Raw genomic sequence first — 23340 nt, forward strand, 5'->3', positions numbered from 1 at the left:
TCAAAGCCATATTCAGTGACAGTAAAATTGATCCATGTGTTCAACAGAACGCTTCCCCTGTAGGTAATGCACACATTAACTGCAGTGGAAATCTCAGCCAAAGTAATTGATATATGTTCATGATGCAAAGTAGCTATCCATTTTATTGACAATGCCCCTTAAAAAAAAACTGGTTACAGCGCATCAGTTCATCAATACTGCCTCACTCATCCCTCAATGCTGTGAAATCCAAATTGTTATATTGAAGTTTTATTGTGTCCCCTATTCCTGCCAATATTACCTTTCAAGTAAAAGCTGCTACATTTCCTTTTATAAAATATTGGCCATGTTCTCCAGCACATGATTTTAAAAGACCTCAATGCAAATATTTAAAACATACAAGACATTTCTTGCTCTACATAATTACAATGAGAAAGTCCCAAGACCAGAATGGTTACAAAAACAGTAGTGCCCACCTGATTCCCTCCTTGACCGTGGCACCCGAACAAAGACAGATGTGCTCCGACAGGGCTATGATCTGGTGCATTGTAATCCAGACATTCTGAGTGAATCCCTTCACTGCGAATCTGAAGAAGTGTCCCATTATTAAAAACTATCCAGTAAAAGCAACACATTGAATATATTCTGAGTCAGATCCATTCACATATCTAGGTGTCGAGTGAATGGTTAACATTCCAGTGAGACAGCAGAGTAAATATTAAACGGTGTTCAAATCAGATGGCCTTTCAACATACTAAAAATATAGCTGGTGCAGCATTGATGCAACTTAACTCATAGTTATCACAGTATTGCATCAAATTTAAAATCCATGCAATTAGATGTGCTCAGCCACATAACGTTGGCACACAAAGCTTTTTATTTCCCCCAGTCCTTCGATGCTGAAAATAGACAGCGATCTGATTAGTGTCCAAGGCCTAGAATTTCCTTGTAATTGTTGGCATAATAGCGCCAGAACCTCGTTATATGCAAATTTCCTCAATCGTTTGCACCGCTCCCAAGTTATGTCTTCTGAAACTCCACTTAGCCCATTGACATAGTGCCACATCCCCATGCACAAGATCAGAAAACACAAATTCCTGCATTTATACCAGTTATAAATTTATACCTAAATATTTAGGCACAGTACGGCCTGAATTGCCATATCTGATTAATGACGTTTGATAACTAATTTCTTTGGGACTTAAAAAAATATTCTTACTGAGATCTGCACTGTACTTAATAAAGAGCCATCAGTCTCCGTGCAATCCAAAATCATGGATGAAGATTTCAGTAAAAGGTGAGCTGAGGTAGGGATAGAGATGGGCAATATTATGGAGGTAGAAGTAGGGGGACTTTGTGATGGAGAGGATTTGGGTCGGAAGCTCAATGTGGGGCCCAGATAGCATGCCAAGGTTGTGCACAGTCTGGTATAGCCTGAGAAATTAGAGGTGTGCTTGAAAGAGTATGGGGAGTAACTAGGAAAGTGAGATTAGACTAGGTGGCTCCGTGGGGAGAGAAATACCAGCACAGAATTCGTTGGTGCGAATGTTGTTTCTGTGCATAGAATGACTTTCCCTCCATCATAAGGTCAGAAGTGGGGATGTTTGCTGACGATTGAAGTGTGTTTAGTTCCATCGCAACTCCTCAGATAATGAAGCAGCCCATGCCCGCATGCAGCAAGACCTGGATGACATTTAGGCTTGAGCTGATTAGTAGCAAACAATATTCGTGCCACACAAGTGCCAGGCAATGACCATCTCCAACAAGTGGAAGTCTAAGTACCGCCCCCCATTGCACTCAATGGCATTACCCTCACCGAATCCCCCATCAATATCCTGGGGCTCACTACTGACCAGAAACTTAACTAGACCAGCCACATAAATACTGTGGCTACAAGAGCAGGTCAGAGGCTGAGTATTCCGTGGTGAGTGTCTCACCTCCTGACTCCCCAAAGCCTTTCCACCATCTACAAGGCACAAATCAGGAGTGTGTTATAATACTCTCCACTTGCCTGGATGAGCGCAGCTCCAACAACACTCAAGAAGCTCGACACCATCCAGGACAAAGCAGCCCACTTGATTGGCGTCCCATCCACCACCTTAAACATTCACTCCCTGCACCACCAGCGCACCGTGACTGCAGTGTGGACCATCTACAAGATGCACTGCAGCAACTTGCCAAGGCTTCTTCTATACACCTCATTAACCCATGGCCTCTACCAACCAGAAGGACAAGGGCAGCAGACACATGGGAACACCATCACCTACCTGCAAGTCCTCCATCTTACACACCATCCTGACTTGGAAATATATTGCCGTTCCTTCATTGTCGCTGGGCTGAAGTCCTGGAACTCCCGTCCTAACAGCACTGTGGGAGTACCTTCATCACAAGGACTGCAGTCGTTCAAGAAGATGGTTCACCGCCACCTTCGCAAGGGCAATTATGGATGGGCAATAAGTGCTGGCCTTGCCAGCGATGCCCACATCCCAGAAACAAATAATTTAAAAAAAATGCTATGATGCTACGGTAACTAATTCAATCTAAAGTGTTTATTGCAGATAAAGTAAGTTTTATGGGTAAAATATACTCCTCCAAACGCGCTATTATTTTTTAAACTATGCTGAATCGTATTTTTACAGCACAGGAGGCTATTTGGCCCATCATGCTTTCTTCAAATCTGCGAATGAATTATCCATTTAGTCCTATTCTCCTGCCTTTCCCCAGACCTTTTAAAAATGCTCCTCCCTTGAAGAGAGAAGCTAAGTAGGTAACTGCCCATTAGAAATCTCAGCAGGTCAGGCAGCATCTGTGGAGAGAAAGCAGCGTTTACATTTCGGATCGATGACCCTTCGTCAGAAAAACATCCATTCAGTCCGCAAGTGTGACCCTGAACTTCCGGTCGCCTGGTGCTTTAATTAGAGCGCCCTCCTATGTTTCGGATGCCTCCAAAAGTTCGGCACCATCCTCCACCTGCTGCACGATGACATGCAGGCCATGACCCTCACCAACGGATCCATCACAGACCCAATCCACGTCCGGACCTGGGTCAAACAGGGCTGCGTCATCGCCCCAACCCTCTTCTCAATCTTTCTCGCTGCCATGCTCCACCTCACAGTCAACAAGCTTCTCGCAGGAGTGGAACTAAACTACAGAACCAGTGGGAACCTGTTCAACCTGCGCCTTCTCTAGGCCAGATCCAAGACCACCCCAACCCCTGTTGTCGAGCTACAGTACACAGCCGACGCCTGCGTCTGCGCACATGCAGAGGCTGAACTCTAGGACATAGTCGATGTGTTTACTGAGGCATACGAAAGCATGGGCTTTATGGTACACATCCGTAAGACAAAAGTCCTCCACCAGCCTGTCCCTCGCCGCACAGCACTGCCCCCCAGTCATCAAGATCCACGGCGCGGCCCTGGACACACTGGTCCACTTCCCATATCTCGGGAGCCTCCTATCAACAAGAGCAGGCATTGACGACGAGATCCAACACCATCTCCAGTGCACCAGTGCAGCCTTCGGCCGGCTGAGGAAAAGAGTGTTTGAAGACCAGGCCCTCAACACTGCCACCAAGCTCATGGTCTACAGGGCTGTAGTAATACCTGCCCTCCTGTATGGCTCAGAGACATGGACCATGTACAGTAAGACACCTCAAGTTGCTGGAAAAATACCACCAACGATGTCTCCGCAAGATCATACAAGTCGCCTGGGAAGACAGGTGCACCAACATCAGCGTCCTCATTCAGGCCAACATCCTCAGCATTGAAGCACTGACCACACTCGATCAGCTCCGCTGGGCAGACCACATAGTCCGCATGCCAGACACGAGACTCCCAAAAGAAGCACTCTACTCTGAGCTCCTTCACGGCAAAAGTGCCAAAGGTGGGCAGCGGAAATGCTACAAGGACACCCTCAAAGCCTCCCTGATAAAATGAGACATCCCCACTGACACCTGGGAGTCCCTGGCCCAAGACCGCCCGAAGTGGAGGAAGTGCATCCGAGAGGGCGCTGAGCACCTCGAGTCTCAACGCCGAGAGCATGCAGAAATCAAACGCAGGCAGCAGAAAGAGCTTGCGGCAAACCAGTCCCACCCACTCCTTCCCTCAACGACCATCTCTCTCACCTGTGACAGAGTCTGTTGCTCTCGTATTGGACTGTTCAGCCACCAAAGAACTCACTTCAGGTGTGGAAGCAAGTCTTCCTCGATTCCGAGGGACTACCTATGATGATGATGATGATAATTTTCCACTCCATTCCCACTCTGACCTCTCCGTCCTCGGCCTCCTACACTGTTGTGTATAGAAGAACTCTACGAGGCTGAGTACTGTGAGCTAAACTTAGTGTGACCTTAGTCTTCTTTATTACAACTCCAGAGTGCCTAAACAACATGGCAGCCAATCTTTTATACTGGCCCTGCACGTGTGTGCAGGTGACCATTAGGACTCCAACAGTCGCGCCCTCTGGTGGCAAGTATTACATAGTTACATTCATATCACTTCCCCCCCCCCCCCCCAAAGTCTTCAGTACAAGTTATTTACAAGTTGAGGCGATCCGGAGCCCTTCGCTCCCTGGTTGATCGTCTAAGTTCAAACCCTGGCGTGTGCGAGTTGGCCAGACCATTGCTGCACTGCACCGTGGCTGATCTGACCAGACTGTCAGGAACGGTGGGTTCATCCTCGTGATTGACAGCGAGGTCGATTGCTGGTTGGGTGTGTGTTGGTGGATCGTCGATGGTGATGTCCTCTTCAAGTCGTTCCTGGTTGTCAGTAAATCGCAATTTGGTCTGATCTAAATGCTTTCTGCACGTTTGGCCATTTAACAGCTTGATTATAAACACCCTACTCCCTTCCTTCGCCAAAACAGTGCTAGCAACCCACTTGGGACCATGACCGTAATTCAGGACAAACACAGGGTCGTTAACATCAACGTCACGTGAAACAGCTGCTCGATCGTGGTGCATGTTCTGCCAGTGTCGCCGGGTTTCTAAGTGATCATTAAGATCCGGGTGCACTAGGGAGAGCCTGGTTTTGAGGGCTCCCTTCATAAACAACTCTGCCGGGGGAACCCTGGTGAGCGAGTGGGGTCACATCCGGTAACTGTGCAGAATGAGAGACAAGCGGGTCTGCAGGGAGCTGTCCGTCACGCGTTTCATGCTCTGCTTGATTGTTTGACTGCCCGCTCCGCTTGACCGTTAAACACGGGCTTAAACGGAGCAGATCCGACTTGCTTGATGCCATTGCGGGTCATAAACTTGTTTAATTCCGAGCTGGTGAAACATGGTCCATTGTCACTGACAAGGACGTCGGACAAGCCATGGGTGGCGAACATGGCCCGGAGGCTTTCAATGGTGGCTGTGGACGTGCTGGATGACATGATTACACATTCAATCCATTTGGAGTAAGTATCCATAACTACTAAGAACACCTTTCCAAAAAGGGGCCGGCAAAATCTACGTGGGTCCTGGACCACGGTTTGGAGGGCCATCACCACAGACTCAGTGGAGCCTCCCTTGGTGCATTGCTCAGTTGCGAGCAAGTGTTGCAGCGATGCATGCATGACTCCAAGTCCGCGTCAATGCCGGGCCACCAAACATGCGACTTGGCAATGCCTGGGTGGGTATTGTGTAGATCACGTATAAACGTTTCCCTGCCTTTTTTTGACAAAATCACGAGATTACTCCATAAGACACAATGGACATTTCATCTTTGCATCGGTGAAACGGCTTAATTTCATCTTGCATTTTCCCGTTAACGGCCGACCAGTTCCCATTTAGGACGCAACTCTTTACTAATGATAGTACAGGATCCTGGCTGGTCCTGGTCCAGATCTGGCGTGCTGTGATGGGTGACTCCTCGCTCTCAAAAGCATCCATGACCAGTAGCAAGTCTGCGGGCTGCGCCATTTCAACCCCAGTGGTGGGTAATGGTAGCCGGCTATGAGCATCGGCATAGTTTTCAGTGCCTGGTCTGTGGTGAATAGCAGTCATAACCAGATAATATTAGTGCCCATCTTTGGATGCGGGATGAAGCATTGGTATTTATACCTTTGCTCTCTGAAAACAGCGAAATGAGCGCCTTGTGGTCAGTTTCAAGCTCAAACCAAAATCCAAATAGGTATTGGTGCATTTTCTTAATCCCATATACACATGCTAACGCCTCTTTCGCGACCATACTATAGGCTCTCTCAGCCTTAGAGAGACTTTTAGACGCGTATGCAACCGGTTGGAGATTGCCCGATACATTGGCTTGCTGTAACACACAGCTGATCCCGTACGATGAGACGTCACAAGCTAGCACTCAATGTTTACATGGGTCATAGTGTACAAGTAACTTATTTGAACATAGCAGGTTCCTGGCCTGCTCAAAGGCTGTGTCTTGAGATTTGCCCCAAACCCAGTAGTCACCCTTATGTAGCAACATGTGCAAAGGCTCCAACAATGTGCTCAACCCAGGTAGAAAGTTACCGAAATAGTTGAGGAGTTCCAGCAACGAAAGCAGCTCCGTCACATTCTGTGGTCTGGGTGCATTCTTGATGGTCTCGGTCTTCGAGTCCGTGGGCCTGATGCCGTCTGCTGCAATCTTTCTCCCCAAAAATTCGACTTCTAGCGCCAGGAAAACACACTTGGAGCGTTTCAGCCTGAATCCCACTCTGTCTAGTCGACTTAGAACCTCTTCCAGGTTGTGCAGGTGCTCGGTGGTGTCACGACCTGTGATCAGGATGTCGTCTTTAAACACAACGATGCGTGGAACCGATTTCAGCAGACTCTCCATGTTACTCTGGAAGATGGCAGCAGCTGAGCGAATCCCAAAAGAGCACCTGTGGTATATGAACAGTCCTTTGTGCGTGTTGATGCACGTCAATCTTTTCGAAGATTCAGCCAGCTCCTGTGTCATGTAGGCGGAGGTTAGGTCCAACCTGGTGAACGACTTCCCCCCCGCCCACTAACGTTGGAAACAGGTCATCCGCCTTGGGCAGCGGGTACTGGTCCTGCAGTGAGACTCGGTTAATCGTTACCTTGTAGTCTCCGCAGATTCTGACCGTACCATCGCTTTTCAACACTGGAACAATTGGACTGGCCCATTCGTTGAACTCGACTGGCGATATGATTCTTTCACGTTGGAGTCTGTCCAGTTCAATCTCGACTTTCTCCCTCATCATGTACGGAACCGCCCGAGCCTTGTGATGGATGGGCTGTGCATCGGGGCCTCGATGGATCTGTACCTTGATGCCTGTGAAGTTGTCGATGCCTGGTTCGAATAGCGAGGGAAACTTGCTCAGCACTTGAGCACACGAGGCGTCATCCACTGAAGATAGTGCTTTGATGTCTTTCCAATTCCATCTAATCTTTTCTAGCCAGCTTCTGCCGAACAGCATTGGGCCATTGCCTGGAACAATCCACAATGATAGGTCATGCACCGCTCCATTATTTGATACCTTCACTGCTGCACTTCCAATGACTGGTATGAGCTCTTTGGTGTAGGTAGGCAGCTTTGCATAATCGGGCTCATTTTGGGCCTTTGTGCTTTATTGTCCCAGAGTTTCTCGAACGCCTTCTGGCTCTTTATTGACTGACTTGCACCAGTGTCCAACTCCATGGACACTGGAACTCCATTTAATTTGACTTTCAGCATTATCGGAGGGCTCTTGGTGGTGAAGGTTTGTACCCCATACACTTCTTCCTCGGGTTGAGTTGCCTGTGCTGCGTGATCCGCGCCGGATCGATCATCTTCTGCCACGTGATAGGTCGCAGCACGTCTGCACATGCGCTGGAGGTGCCCCATCATTGCGCTGCCTGGAGTGCTTGAATTGACATTGATGGGCCCGATGATTACCCCTGCAGCGCCAACACGGTGCTAATGGATTCACATTTGCCCCCGATGGCAGACTCCAAGTCATCACAGGTCTTGCAGCTGCAAACGTATAGGTCCTGCCATATGCAGTTCGGCCTGCTAGTGACGTCATTTTATGCACAGTACTTACTTGTCGGTGAGCTTCGATGTTGAGAAGATATCTGTTTGGTGTTATTGTCCATGGCCGTGCATGCCTGGGCAATCGCGATGGCCCTGCTCAGGTTTGGGTTTCGGCAATCAGCAGCTTTCGAAGAATGACTTCGTGGCTGATGCCCAGCACGAAAAAGTCCCGCAGCATTTGCCCCAACGCAGTTCCAAAATCGCAAGGTCCCACGAGGCGTCTCAGGTGTCTCCTACCAGCTCGTTGGCCACGAAGTACTGGTCGAGCTGCTCGACAAAGGCTTCCCAATCATCACCCTCTATGAATCTGTCTAATATTCCAACGGCAGCCATGGTTGCGTGAAGACTCGTATTCTGTTACTCGTCGGCAATTGTTGTCTATAGAAGAACTCGACGAGGCCGAGTATTGTGAGCTAAACTTATTGTGACCTTGGTCGTCTTTGTTACAACTCCAGAGTGCCAAAACAACATGGCAGCCAACCTTTTGTAATGGCCCTGCATGTGTGTGCAGGTGACCATTAGGACCAACAGTCGTGCCCTCTGGTGGCAAGTATTACATAATTACATACATAACATACACTGTTCCAACAAAGCTCAATGCAAGCTCGAGGAACAGCACCTCATCTTTTGTTTGGGCCCTTTGCAGTCTTCTGGACTTAACACTGAGTTCAACAATTTCAGAGCGCAGCCGCTGCCAATCATTCTCCCCCCCCCCCCCCCCCCGACCCAGAGCCTGTTTGTTTCTTTTTTTCTCCTTGTTTCTAATGGCAGCTGGTCATTATTCCGCCATTCACACCCGATCTTGACTAATGTTTTTCTAACTCCTAGCTTTACCATTTGAATTTAAGCCATCATCCCTTTTGTCTCTCTAATCTCTCCCATCTTCCAACCTATCCCAGACCTTCCTTTTTGTTCTTTCTTCCCCTCCCCCTTTCAGTGCTGGTTAAGAATCTGTTCTTTCCGAACACTCTCCAGTTCTGATGAAGGGGCATCAACTTAAAACGTTAACTCCGTTTCTCTCCACAGATGCTGCCTGAGCCGCTGAAATTTCCAGCATTTTCTGTTTTTATTCCAGATTCCAGCATCCGCAGTATTTTGCTCTTGTAACTGCCCATTAGAATTAACTTTCCCTTTAAACAGGGGCAGAAATGGTTTCGGAGGGATAAAAGATACGTCTGCTTACCGCTCCATGCCAGTTAGAACGATCCTCTGGCACATGCAATTCTGGGTATATCTTCTTCAAATACCAGTCGAAACTCTTGCACTTTAAGCGGTCTCGGAGCAGTTTCCTTTCAGAAATATCTCCATATTTTTCCTGGAATAAAAAAATACTCCCTACAGTGAACCCTTCAAAATCTCACACTGATTAACTGCTTCTGCTTTACTCTCTATTAATAGGATGTATCCAGAGATAATGGTGGAGCCTGGGATGTTGGTTAAAAGACATGACTCTGAGTACAATGACACTTAGACACTAGTTCCCAAATTTTGAAGACGACGACTTTGCAGGGTCAACTGGGCTGCGACTGCCTCAGTTTTGTCCTGAAGCGATACCTGGGTTGTTGCCAATGGGTCTATCTCTGACTGCTGTTATGATTGTGTTCTGTAGCAATTGTATATCAGGGTTTGGATTGCCAGGCCAGTTCAGAGTATTAAGAGTCAAGCACAATCATTACGAACAGTCACTTCTAGCTCAGTGGCTAGTGGCAGATTGCATAGTGTAAATTTGGGAATAATTTAACGAATTTATCCTCTGAGCACACGGCTTCTCCGCCTATCCTGCTCTTCACCCCTCCCCAAGTGGAAAAGAGCAAAGCACATCCTGGTGTCACATTCTCAGAGAGATAGGACATGTACTAGTTCACAATTCCACAGCAGGTGGGATGAATTTTCATATTGTTCTAACTTCATACTGAACAAGGGAATATTCTACAATTAATTCCATTACAGTTCTGATCTGTCTTTACCATTATGTTCTATTCAGTGAGCCATGAAAGGAATGAACAAGTAAAACCTGCTTCCTTCCATCAGTCTGTTAATCACCATGTTTATAATAATGTTAAATACTTTCAATGTCATGACTTCTGTAACTCAGACAGCATTCAAGAAACTATGTAAAATTTGGCACTTAGCTCAATTTTAATGTTTTTAAAACAGGGATAGTTATGGACACTTAAATATAATGGAACCTTCATTATCGACCATCTCAGATTATCTGGCATATTTTTACAATGGAACAAAGTATCGTTGCACAGCGCAGTAATCTTTTGCTGTTTGGATTTCATTTTTCTTGGTGAATGAAATGACCTTATTTTTGTTATCTGTATTGCACTTAGCTCCATTCCCATGTCTGTGAAACTTGCTCCCATCCAACAGTCTCCAAGTTCCACCGAGGGAAATCCCCTCCACTATGGCAGATAATGGAGGCTCCACAGTAAACTATGGATGCTGAACACAATATGGATATCTTACTGCTCAGTACCTTTTTAGCTGGAGGATTTCGGTTGTAAAAATGTACTTTGTATTCATCCATCCACACCTCAGCTGCTCGCACAGTGTTTTGGAGGAAATTTGGTCGAGCGTAAGGTGCACGCTTTGGAAAAACGTGGCCTACATGTGAACAAGGATCAATTTCCAAGGTGCCTCCACATTGCCACACCTTTTGAAGTAATTTCAAAACAAATTAACACAAGAAATACCATTAGCAAAGTACAACATAGAATAGAAGCATACAGCGCAGGAGGCCATTCAGCCCTTCATGCCCATGCCCACTCTTTATTTAACATGCATTTATATCGCACCTTTTAACTTATGAAAACACCCCAAGGCTTTTCACAGAGATATAATCAGAAAAATTGGGGGGTTGGGGGTTGGGAGGAATTCCAGAACTAAAGCCAAGGCAGCTGAAGGTACAGCTGACAATGGAGGTGTGAAGCCGGGGAATACATAAAATGTCAGTCAGAAAAGGGGGAGTTTGGTGGGGGTAGGTTGTGCAGGGTTGCCAACTCTGGTTGGTGGTCTAATCACTGACAGCTGCAATTGTTATTGCATTTCCCTTATACTCCCCTGTAATTGAGTATCTTTTCTCATGGCTTCGTACCAGCAACTGTTCTGCGAGAAGTTTCAAGAACCAGGTGGACACCATTCGTAAACAGATGAAGAAGGGTATACCAAGGGTGGGGAAGAGGGGAAACTGAAGTGGGAAGGGATTTGCAGGGAGGAAATCAGAGGTGGGAGGAACTTTGATCCCAGCAGTAACTCACTGAAACTACACCGATAATTAAATATTACTAGTAATATGTATTCCCCTCAAACAATAATACAATAACTCTATATGTAACTGGTAGTTATGCCCAAATAGTAATCCTAGGGCTTGAGGGAGTGAAGATGGGGCCATACTAGGGGAACAACCAAGGTGGGAGAGTGTAACGTTTTTTGCTGGGGACACGGGCATGAAAGACTGAGGGGAGGGAATGGTTGAGCAGATCGACAACTGCAGAAGTATTGAGGCGAATGGAGGGCCAAAGGATAGATAGTTGGGAATTTGAAAGTGCAGTTATAAGTGTTCTGGGGGCAGAATTTGTTCAGAGGTGGATACAGAAGTAAGTGGATAGGGTTGTGGATGGCAAGGGTCTTGTTCAGAAGTGAACACATTCTGAAGGGAAATGCAGACCAGGCAGTGATTTTGATCCACTAGCAGTGTCCAATGGGGCAGTGGTGGGTGGAATGAGCAGGACTGGAAAAAGGTTGGTGAGATTAGCCCCCAACTAGCTAATCGGTTGCTGCTCATAAGGAAGCAATGATGGGCTTGTTGATGCACTTTACAGGTAATGCCAAGAGAGGCACAGAAGGTAGCTGTGGGTTCATATAAATACAACTGTATGGCACAATACTTACCCTAAAAGACATTTCTAGATTCTCTCCTCCCCAGACCTCCATCCCTGTGTCATAGGTGCCCAGATATTCAAAGTACTTCTTACTGACAGCAAACAGCCCCCCTGCCATAGTAGGTGATCTGATGAGAGATGTATTTTTTCAATTGTGCATACTTAGTTTTGTTGATAAAAAAATGAAACAGCTGAGAAAAAGAGCAAATGAATTGATTATATTGGTGTTAAAAGGTATAGGATTCAGGGTCTCCTGATGGTTCAGCAGGTAAAGTGAGTGTGCAGCTGTGACATAAGAGACCAGAGTTCCAGGTTGAATCTCTGGTATGTGTTGAGTTTGCTGATCTTAACCAGAGTGGCAACTGGGGTACTGCAATTTGTTTCAGCTACAATAGACTGGGGAGAAGAGAGTTAGCAATTCAGCCAGGGTTCCTGCTCCTCATTTCCACTCAGTAATTTTGCATCGATAGGGTGAAGACAGATTCTGGCTCAACTGTGATGTTCCTCACGGTATAATAGCCTGAAAACATTCAACGACTTGACTCAACGAACAGCAGCAGCCGCTTAGGCAGTGTACTGGAGGGTCAATATGTCTATGGAACCATACACCAACATGGAGTCAACAATAACACAGCAACAGGATACACAGTCTTAAAACAAATTAGACCACAGATTTAATACTGAAATAAAATCTGAGGGGATGCTTATTTCTTTCATATGTTCTCTCAATGAATTCCAATTACTGGTTCCCAGTGGCATACTTTACATCATAAGTGGCAGCTCCTGTACACAGTTGCTCCAAGTAGGATACAAATAGGTTCTTTATTACTATCCCATTCCACATGCAATATCTATAATTTTCAGTGCTTGTTATGAATGATTATCACTGACATTTTTACAGTGGATCAACAAGTGTTAAATGGAATAAAACTATAAACAAACGTGTGACATTCCGTATTGTAAAACTTGAAGTTGCCTTTTGTAAAAATCAGTCAGACTATTGTATTTCAGATGCTTCAGTCTTCCTTTCATTTAAAATATGTTTTAAGGACAGTGCTGCAAAGAATATGTTCTATTACAGTTTTAATCAAAATGTATCTACCTAATTGGATCTATTCTTGATTTCCTTCGTTTTCTTTCATGTTCAGGGACATTATGCCACTGGAAAGTAAGGCGCCAGTCAAATCCACCAATCATCGGTTCTCCCGTCTGCATGTAGAATGCAAAAGTGTTCCAATCGATAGTGTCAATTACTGGGCATACAATAGCAGTCTCATTCTCCCGAATCCTAAAAATAAAAATATTTCAATAAATACAGTCGCAGACTTAATCCATATCTAAATCCTACATCTTCTGTTGGTCGTAGTTACTGCTAATTGTTTTGTCCCAGCAAAGTAAGCCAGAAATGACAGGTTAGTTGTGAATTATGCAGTAGTGCATACTGTAACCAGTACACCAGTGGCAGATTACAATAACTTTCACAACTGCTATGAATGGAAGCATTTTAAAGTTGTGGGGAGGGGGGAGCGGGGGGAGTGGGAAAGAGACATGGAAGAGGAAATGGCACATTGAACTCATGTAGTTTGTGAAAATCAGGTGAGGTGGGCCGCGGTCGACAAGCACCAACCCCAACAGCCAAATATAGCAGGACCATATATAATCTTACCTCTCCAACAGTGGCTCCAACCAGCCAGGGGCACACTCGCAGTGACAATCCAGAAATGTGAGCACATCTCCAGTCGAGAAAGTAGCACCAATCAAACGGGCACGTACTAGTCCCTCCCTCTTATTGGTTCGAATGAGACGCACTCGCTGAAGGTTACTGATATACTGCTCCAGTTGGGACTTCAGAAAAACTAAAATATTCAATAATTAATAATATAAGTATGTATTTTGATAATTTTCAGGTAAGTGCAGAGCAGAGTTTCATACAAGGCTGCAATAGTAAAGCAATTTTTCTATATACCAATATTAGTAATCAGGGCATTGTTGACTAAAGCATTCCTGTGATGTTTACATACAAAGTTAGCAACTTTTGTTCGAGTTATGAAATTTTGGCATTACATTGTTAAGCTCTTTGTTATGAGGATGATCATAAAAAATTTGAACAGCTTTGAGATGGGTAGTTCTACAAATAATTGCACATACAACTGACCAAATCCTATTATCCAAAATTTCTTCCCAGGAAGATTACAAGATTCAAAACAATTCCAGAAATGTTTCTCCTTCTGGACAGATTGATGCAAGTACAAAGGTAAATATTCTTTTTCTTTAAATTTTCAAATTTCAGAACTACCACTCATCATTTTGCCACATGATCATGAGACCCACAGATATCTAATCTGAGTCCCCAGTGATACTTGGGATTATCACTAAATCCTCCTCATTTCAGCATATTGATCCAAATCTGACAACCTTCAAATAATGTGTTACTGGCTCAATATACAGCAGAACTCCTAGGTGACTATTTATTTCCCAAACAAATGTATGGATAGGAAGTACTGCTCCACTTTAAAAAGAAAAGTAAATCTTGCCTGGAGCATCAGTGCATTGTTACAAACTACATTCCATATCCCGGAGGTTAGCAATGGAAAAAAACACACGCACTAGTCAAGGTTCCTGCTTTTGAACTCCAATGCTGGAAATAAGCTATTTGGGCACCAACAGAGGGCAGGGGTGAAGTTGGCTATCATGATCACTACAGGCAACACACATTGTTCAAGCTTGCACACGAACAGGCAAACTGGGGGAGTACCAAAGGCTGCTAGGAATTGTTGCTTAGCCAGGAGTTTTTTTCAGAAGAAGGACAATCAGGTGGCAAAATAAAAAGAAACTTACATGTATATAGCACCTTTCATGACCATCGGATGTCTCAAAGCGCTTTACAGCCAATTAAGTACTTTGAAGTGCAGTCACTGTTGTAATGTGGGAAAATAGGATATTTGAACAGGAAAAACAGGACAAGAGAGTGCAAAGAAAATGGGGAAAGTCACCACCATATATTTTCTGCCAAAACATCCTATTTTCCTTAAATTTCCAATTTAGTTCTTATTTTTTTTTTTAAAAAGTAATAAAAAAGTTGGGGTTTTTTCCCTGTTAAGAGTTTTTTTCTTTAAGTATGTGCTTTTCCTATGTGGTATCTCTTGGTCTGAAAATATCACAAAAACATAAAAAAATTAAAAATGTACTTCCTTACTTCGATCACTGTAGTCATCTACCAGTATGAGTTCCTTTAGGAGAACAGCAGGAGACGTTTCCAGTACACTATGAATTGTGCGGAGGAGTGTAGACCAGGCCTCGTTATAAAATGCAATAACTACAGAAGTGGTAGGAAGCTTCCTGTAGTTGAATTGTTTTGCTCTGCACCTGAAATGAAGTAGATCATCAACATGATCAAACACATCCTAGTCATTTTTAAGTACTTTAAATACAAAGCTCCGACAAGACCAACTAGAGGTTGTTCAAGCAACATTTTAGTTTTGATTTATGGAATACTTTCATGAACTGTCCAAAGTTAAGAGTTACTGCACAAGAAACCAGAAATCGCCCAGTTTGTAAATGATGACTAATTGTGCTTCAATAGAACTGTCTGATGAACTTGAGTGAATTTTTTGAGGAGATAACAAGGAGGGTAAATGAAGGTAGAGCATTTGATGTAGTGTACAAGGCTTTTGACAAGGTCCTGCATGGCAGACTGATCAGAAAAGTAAAAGCCCATGGGATCCAAGGGAAAGTGGCAAGTTAGATCCAAAATAAAAACAAAAAGGCTGGAAATACTCAGTAAGGCAGCATCTGAGAGAGAGAAAGAGAGCTAACGTTTCAGGTCGATGACCTTTCGTCAGACTGAAAAAAAGAGACCCAACAGGTTTTAAGTGCAGAGGCAGGGAAAGGGGCAGGGGAAGAAAGAACAACAGGGAAGGGCTGTGATAGAGTGGAAGGCAGGGGAGATTAAAAGACGAAAGGGACGATGGTGCAAAACAAAAGAAGATGGTAATGTAAAAAGAAAAAAAACAAAAGATTGGTCTAGAAGAGGTGTAAATGGGAATAGCAGACTCATCAACAGCTATGATCCGAAAACAATGGGGGCAGAGGTAATGATGATCTGACATTGTTGAACTCAGTGTGGAGTCCGGATGTAAAGTGCCTAATTGAAAGAAGAGGTGTTGTTCCTCGAGCTTCTGTTAAACTGTATTGGAACAGTGTAGGAGGCTGAAGACAGAGGGAATGGGAGTGGAGCGTTGTAATGGGCAGTGTCCCATTACCATCTCCTTTTGCCTCACACCATCTACCCTTTTGTCTTTTAATCTCTCTTCCATCCTATCACAGACCTTCCCTTTTGTTCTTTCCTCCCTTGTCCCTGACTCTGCACTTGCTTAAAATCGGTTATGTGCAACTTTTTTTCAGTTCTGACGAAAGGTCATCGACCTAAAACGTTAACTCTCTCCACAGATGCTACCTGACCCGCTGAGTAGTGCCAGCATTTTGTTTTTATTTCAGATTTCCAGCATCCGCAGAATTTTGCTTTTGTAAATCCAAAGTTGGCTCAATGGCAGGAAGCAAAGGGTAATGGCCAACAGGTGTTTTTGTGACTGGAAAGCGTTTTCCAGTGGGGTTCTGCAGGGCTCAGTACAGGTGAATAACTGAATGTTCAGGTAGACGAATCTGTTACAGCAGTGGAGCAGATTGATATGCCTGAACACTACATCACAGAATAATAGGACAGCAATTCTTCATGCAGCAAGCTCTCAATCTCAAAGATATATTGAAGTGGAGATACTTATCCACAAGGTGATAAATGAATAAAGGAAATTGACAGAGGCCATTACATCAAATTGCTCTGACTTCTCTTGCAGCTGATTACAGAGTGACACTAGGAACAGATTGTTGACCTGACTGCATACCCCGGGAATGGCAAGTGGCAAAAGGGAACCAAAAATAAATAATTTTTCAAACTTTAAAGAAGATATGCAGTATGGCTCTATAGATTTAAGAATTTTCTCAGATCTGCGAGTCAATATTTTACCCATTTCAAAATGTGTTTATAATAGAGTAAATGTAACTTAAAATAGTTACATTCTGGATATTGATTGAAATACATTCTAGCCCAAAAAGCACATTTCATTCTTAGGGCTAGACTTTGCATTAGTCTCCAGATCGCTGAAAAGTGGGTGGTATTTCCGGCATTAGTGATTATATACTTTTTGTGATCGCCAGAATATCGCCCATTTTCAAACCCGCTAATTTCCACTTTTTAATTTGCACGTTAGCCGTAGCGATATGAAATGGGCGTTAATGGTTTATTCAGTCGTGTAAGGCCGGCGTCCGTGGCAACTGTCTTTTCCCGCGTTTCAGGTGGTTAGGGGTCATCTACACACGAGTGAGTGAGTGAGGTGAGTGTGAGAGTGCGAGAGAGAGAAGCTGGTGAAGGACTGTTGTGGTGTTTTCGTTGATTGGTGTTTTTGCGATTTCTGGATTAAAAACAATTAAAATGGATATTAGTGAAATAAGGATGAGCAAAGAGGAGGAGGAAGTGGTGGAGCGGCAGAGATGGGAGGATGTAGGCACACAAAGCGCTTTACTGAGGAGGCCAATGCTGCCTTAGTGGCAGAAGCTGAAAATCGGTGGGCACAATTGACCCGGGATGATCATGGGAAACTACCCCCCAGGGTGCATCAACGGATTTGGGCAGAGATTGCCGAGGTGATTTCAGCCAGCACGCACAAAGTCAAAGAGCCCAACCAGTGCTGCAAGCGCTGGAATGATCTGGTTGGTTCCGGCAGTGTAAGTATTACATTTATTTATACAATAAATTGGAATGATCAATTTAAATGCAGATCTGATGTATTGTAGTTAGGCTGGTAATCGTTTAATCCAAACCTCGATCTTATTCAAGTTATTCTCAGACGGTAGATATAACCATGCATGCGAAGTGTAATAGCACATAATGTTAACAGTGACAATGATTAGCATGGGATGACGAATTGTGGATTGTCTGTGTGTTGTGTTGTCCAAAAAAATTTTTAAAAGTCAGTAATCTGCTATCTGTTTTATCTGTAAAAGTACCTAGCAATGATCTTATGCATTCCATGCTCGTCACCTTTGCAGAAGAAGCTTTTCAAGAATAGGGCTGAGCAGCGGCGCACGGGTGGTGGCCAACCAGATCTAAGCCCCGTCGCAGACTCAGAAGAGCACAACTGGTCGGCCACCCGTGCAAGGTGCTGAACCCTTTCTCGCGCCACGTGAGTAATGTATAAACCATTGGGTGATTTAAAGTAATTTAATGCCATTCATTTCTGTATTATATGATTGATGTAATGTTATGTAATTAATGATGGAATCATGAAATATCATTGTTTTCCATGCAGATTCTGTACTATCGTGATGTTAATTATATGTGATGTCCGTTAGTATATTTATAGCAGTAGTGTTGCTCCTCATGCTTTTGCCTGCATAGCGTAAGCATTCTCATCCCCTTCTCTTTTACTTACCTCATTTATGTTTTCTAGCTCCCCAGATAGTACAAGCACAGGCGTTCCAGCTACCCCAGGCGCACCAGGTTCGTCAGTCTGCGGAGGTTTCTGTCGTTGTCTCTGGAGACGAGGAGGCAAGAGTCTCGCCCGTTTTGCTGCAGGTCCTCCTCTCCACTGAGGACAGGGAGGTGAAGGAGCCTGCAGTCCTTTCCTCATGTGTTCCTGTGGCCACGTCCTCTTCAACCGAGGAGATGGCGGGGCCAAGCGGTTTACAGCAGGGCACCCAAGGTGGTTCCATTGCCTGCGCCGACCCCGCAGAGGTTGGTTCGGCGAGGTCGGACTGCTCAGAGACCGGTGGATCCGAGTGTGGACATGGTGAACTTGTCAAGGACAAGCGTCGACATTGGTCGAGAGCTCCTCCAAGCAATGGGTAAGATTATCTGGCCAGGTTGCCATTCTGTCCGCAATCGTCTCAGGAGAAGAGGACGTGGATAGCAATGGCACTGGACAGAATAGCCGGGAACACGGGTGCCAGAGGGCAGCCAGTGGTCCCGGAATATGGCACTACACCCCAAGGTGCCGTACCCCCATTGTTAGTTAGTGACACATGCGAGTCAGGAAGAAGCTCTTGCTTCTGGCTCGCAGGAAATTTCCTCGGACACGGCCTCTCCATCAACTGCCCAATCAATGGATCTGCCGTCACCGCCCCCCCCCCCCCCCCACCAAACCAAAGCAGCACTCGAGGTGCACTGCTGCTAAGCGATTTGGAGTTGGCAGGGGGAGGGGAAGAGGTGGGGTACAGACACGGGGGGAGGGGGCGAAGAGGAAAGGAGGGGTGTGGCCCCAGATAGGGAGGGAGGGTTCGGTTGTTGTTTATGTTAAAACATTTGTGAATGTTTGGTGGGTGGGTGTCTGAATTGTTTAAAGTATGTTGTTGTTGCTGTTCATCATTCATTTAAAACATTTTCACTGTTGGGGTGGGGCAGGGTGCATGAGTGTTCATAAAAATTGTTGTTTATAAAATTTGTTATTTATAAATGTTTCACTGTTGGGGCGGGGGAGGGGGGTACTTGGGTTTTAACTGATGTGTTTGTTTGAATTTTTTTTGAGTAATAACGTTTAAAAAAATTATTTAACTTAACCTTGTTGTGCAGTGTTTTCAGATAGCAGAAACGATAAGCATATACAAAGTTTGCAAACACTGGCGAGGCCAGACCAGGAAAGGCAAAGATTAAATGTACGTAAATCAACTGTAACTGTCACCAACGTAACGCAAAGCGTTCATTTATGAGCTGCAGACACAACAGTCTCGTAGCTGCGTAACCACCACAGGCCCTTTCCTGCGGTCTCGAGTGGGGTGGAGGACATGGTTTTAATGTCAGCCTGATTGTCCTCCCAGAGGTCCTCGTCCACCCCTCTCTCTCTCGAGGTGCACCGGCAGTCCCATCTGGCAATTCTTGGCCCCTCCTGATAGCTAAGATATGCAACATGCAGCACACCACAATGATTTGAGCGACCTGCTCAGGGTGGTATTGTAATTCACCTCCTGAGTGGTCCAGGCATCTGAAGCGCTGCTTAAGCACTCCAACTGTCTTTTCGACAATATTGCATGTGGCTATGTGGCTTTAGTTGTATTACTTCTCGGCTTCTGTCTGGGACTTACGCAAGGGGGTCATCAGCCAGCTGGCAAGGCCATACCCTTCATTCTCCCAGCATCCAACCGTATATTTGTGGCTGACTCTTACAGGTCAGAGACAGTGCTCTCACACAAGATCTGCGCATCATGGATGCTCCCTAGAAATTTTGCATTTACTGCCATTATTATTTGCTTGTGGTCGACACGAGTTGCACATTCAGGGAGTAGAATCCCTTTCGGTTCCGAAACATCTCTGCATCCTGAAAAAGTGCTCGCATGGCGATGTGCGTGCAGTCTATTGCTCCCTGCACCTTGGGGAAGTTTGCTATTCTGGAGAAACCCAAAACCCTCTCAGTCTGTGCCTCCCTGGTCATAGGGAAGCTTATAAAGTCCATCCTGTGTGCGTAAAGGGCTTCAGTGACCTGTCGAATGCAGCAATGTGTGGCGTGCTGAGAGATACCGCAAATGGCGCCAGCTGAGGCCTTAAAGGAGCCCAATGCATAGAAGGAAAGTGCCGCAGTAACCTTGACCTTAACGGGCAGTGCAGTCCTGATGGTGCTGTTAGGCTGCAGATCTCCCTTAATGAGCTGGCATATCTCACTGATGACCTCCTTTCAGAAGCAAGGCCTCCTAAAGCACGTGTTCTCGGACAAGTTCAGGTATGACTGCTTATCCCTGCAAGTGCGTCGGTATAAGGTCTCCTCCTCCTCATCCTCATCAGTCTGCCACTTCTTTGATTGGGCACATAATGCTCTTCAATAAACCTTCTCCCATCTCTAGTCTGCAGCATGTGAGTAGTCATCAATACTGGCTGAGAAATTACAAGCCCCATTCCGATTACTATATGTATTCAGATTTAATAAATTGTCCTCCTAAAACTTAAATAAAAATTTTAATTGACCACAATATGGTTAGATGGTTGTTCAGATTTTAAAAGCACTCACAAATTAATTAAAAACTCCCAGAACTTGAAGCAGCCTTTTATGAAAAGTCCTCCGAATTACAAAATGGCGTCCATACCGTTGGGTTATGGTCAGGTGTGGGCAGCTTTTTTTCAGCGATTATTTTGGGCGAGCGATTTTTTTCGGCGATATATAGGCGAGATGCCGGAAGTAACGCTCGGCGATATTCTGGGCGGTTTCCGGGCGTTAGTTTCCATTCTAAACAGTCTTCTGGGCGATGCACGATTGATGACGTCATAATTTAAAAAAAATATATGGGCAGGCAGTTTAACTAATTATCGGCATTAACTTTACGCCGAAACTAACGCTGATGATAAATGTGTGATAAATGGGCGTTAGTTTCCATTTTTAGGGAAAATGGGCATTAGACTTAATCTCAGCGGTTAAATGGGCGGTAACTAGGCAGTAGCAAGGTGAAACCGATGGAAAGTCTAGCCCTTAGTGGCTTCAAGTTGTTAACTTGTGATCTCAAATAAATTCACTTTTCACAAAAGAAAGACAAACTGCGCTCGAGAACGAAATGATTCCTGCAACTAAACCCTGTACAGCTTGTGGTTGGAACTCAGCAGAGTGGAAGGAAATCAGAGGTCCATCTCCCCATTACATGGTTATCCAACACACTATCCCAATGTGCCTAGAAAGAATTAAACTGCAGTTCAATAGATTGAGTCAGTGCAATGAGATCAAGTACTTTACGACTTTGGCACCAGTTTTTGTTAATTGGTGCACAACACATCACTCTTCATGTTAATATTTTCACTATAAATGGTAACAAATTCCATTACATCAGAAATATTATTCAATTCAATTACAGTGAATTAAATTCTTCCCCACAAACTGCACGTGAAACTTTTCAGTTTCCCTAAACTGTTTAATTCCTGCCAGAACGAGAAACATCCTCACAGTGCAAGGCTGAGCACTTTTGGCAGCTGTTGAAAAAGGCTTTAAAAGTTTTTCCTCACGAGCTGGCAGAAGAAGTCTGATGGAGGGCACACACCTGAAATTTCAGAAGTTGTCTTTTCTCTTTACAGATGCTGACTGACTTGCTGTGCACTTCCAGCATTTGCAGTTTTACCTTTCTGTTTTACAGAGATTAGCCTCTTTCTGCTAGGTGTATTGAAATCTTTAAGTGCATTTATAAAAGAAAGCCTTTATGATTTTGCTACACATTGTACATGGATAAATCCTCTCTCGTGCCGAGCAAGTGTTACATACGTGCGCTTGAGATTGATGAGAAACGTCATTGTAGGAAAAAGAGTTGTAACGGGCACTAAGTGATCAGGTGCAGAAAAATAGAAAACAAACAATGCAAGATAGGAGCTGGGCTAAACCAAGCTTGGCAAAGCTGGAAAACAACTCATTGAGGACTAATTGGCAAATTGAACTTTTTAAGCCTTGTTTGACAACTTAAATCTGTTTGCCATTTTTCCTTGATAAGAAACTAATGATAAACAACACTACTACTATTGCCACCTTATAACTTCATTCACAGGCACATATTCTATTCATTTCAGTGGAATAGAACTAACATTTTTAACTTGAAGCATCAGTGCCAAGTCTGACAAATTTAAACCCCACATTTCTTTTAGTAAATTAAACACATCAAGCATTAAAAAACTACACTTACTCATGCATCCGTTCATCCTGGATGTGGCGATGCAGCGATACTTTATCACTTACATAAACATTAATAGCATATCTCTCAATACTCTCCTCTTCTTGCTTTTTCTCATCGGCATTCAGCTGCAAATGCACAGCCTTACCAAACTCCCCTGGACTGCTCAGATCAAGAGTGGATTTCTCATACACAGGGTGTGACAGATCCTCACTTTGCTCATCATTAGAATCAGCCCATTTCTTCCTCTCTTTACTACTGCTCTGTCCAGCAGAGTTGTGAAACGTGGAGATTGACAGCTCTATGATGACATAAGTAATCCACAATAGACTGATTAGAATAGAGCTCTTCATAAGCCAGGTCCATTTTCGTTTCATTGTGATCTTCATGGTGCTTCAATAATGTTGTTCTTGTGGACATTTAAGGACAGAATGTAGTTGGAATTTCTGTAAGGAGACAGTCACATATATTAGATAACAGGTTCTCAAAAGGCCATTAGATAAAAACCAGTGAAACCTAACAACTGAACAAAATACGACAGCAGCCTCAGATTTTCTTAAATCAAAAGATGCCCAGTAAAGCTGATCTGGCCATAGACAAGACAATTTGGGCTTTCGTTCAGCCCAATTTTTCTTCTCCTGCACAATGCTCTATTTTTAAATGTATAATTATTTCTCTTTTTTTGGTCATTATACCCACACATCCTTCCTCAAACAAGGCAAACAATTCACTTCCAAAGCTTTGCCAATGCTGCTCTCCAAGTAAAAGAGTGCTCCGGGTAATTCAGCTGCTGGCTTACCTTCCCACATAGGAAATGGCAT

The 23340-nt window shown here is 44.5% G+C and overlaps 1 protein-coding gene across 2 annotated transcripts in view; it reads right to left on the bottom strand.

Moving 5' to 3' along the window:
• poc1bl (POC1 centriolar protein homolog B (Chlamydomonas), like) overlaps positions 1–23340 on the bottom strand; it is a 65144-nt gene that overhangs the window by 4664 nt on the left and 37140 nt on the right. For both annotated transcript variants that reach the window (XM_070881090.1, XM_070881091.1), the window contains exons 2-9: positions 22532–22965; positions 15033–15202; positions 13503–13692; positions 12939–13124; positions 11847–11964; positions 10432–10608; positions 9133–9264; positions 456–566 (exon numbers count right to left, since the gene is read on the bottom strand). In XM_070881090.1, coding sequence (XP_070737191.1) covers positions 456–566; positions 9133–9264; positions 10432–10608; positions 11847–11964; positions 12939–13124; positions 13503–13692; positions 15033–15202; positions 22532–22908 — 1461 coding nt within the window. In that variant the 5' untranslated portion in view covers positions 22909–22965. The remainder of the gene's footprint in view (positions 1–455; positions 567–9132; positions 9265–10431; positions 10609–11846; positions 11965–12938; positions 13125–13502; positions 13693–15032; positions 15203–22531; positions 22966–23340) is intronic.

This window comes from Pristiophorus japonicus, chromosome 5, assembly GCF_044704955.1.
Source record: "Pristiophorus japonicus isolate sPriJap1 chromosome 5, sPriJap1.hap1, whole genome shotgun sequence".
Classification (NCBI taxonomy): Eukaryota; Metazoa; Chordata; class Chondrichthyes; family Pristiophoridae; genus Pristiophorus; species Pristiophorus japonicus.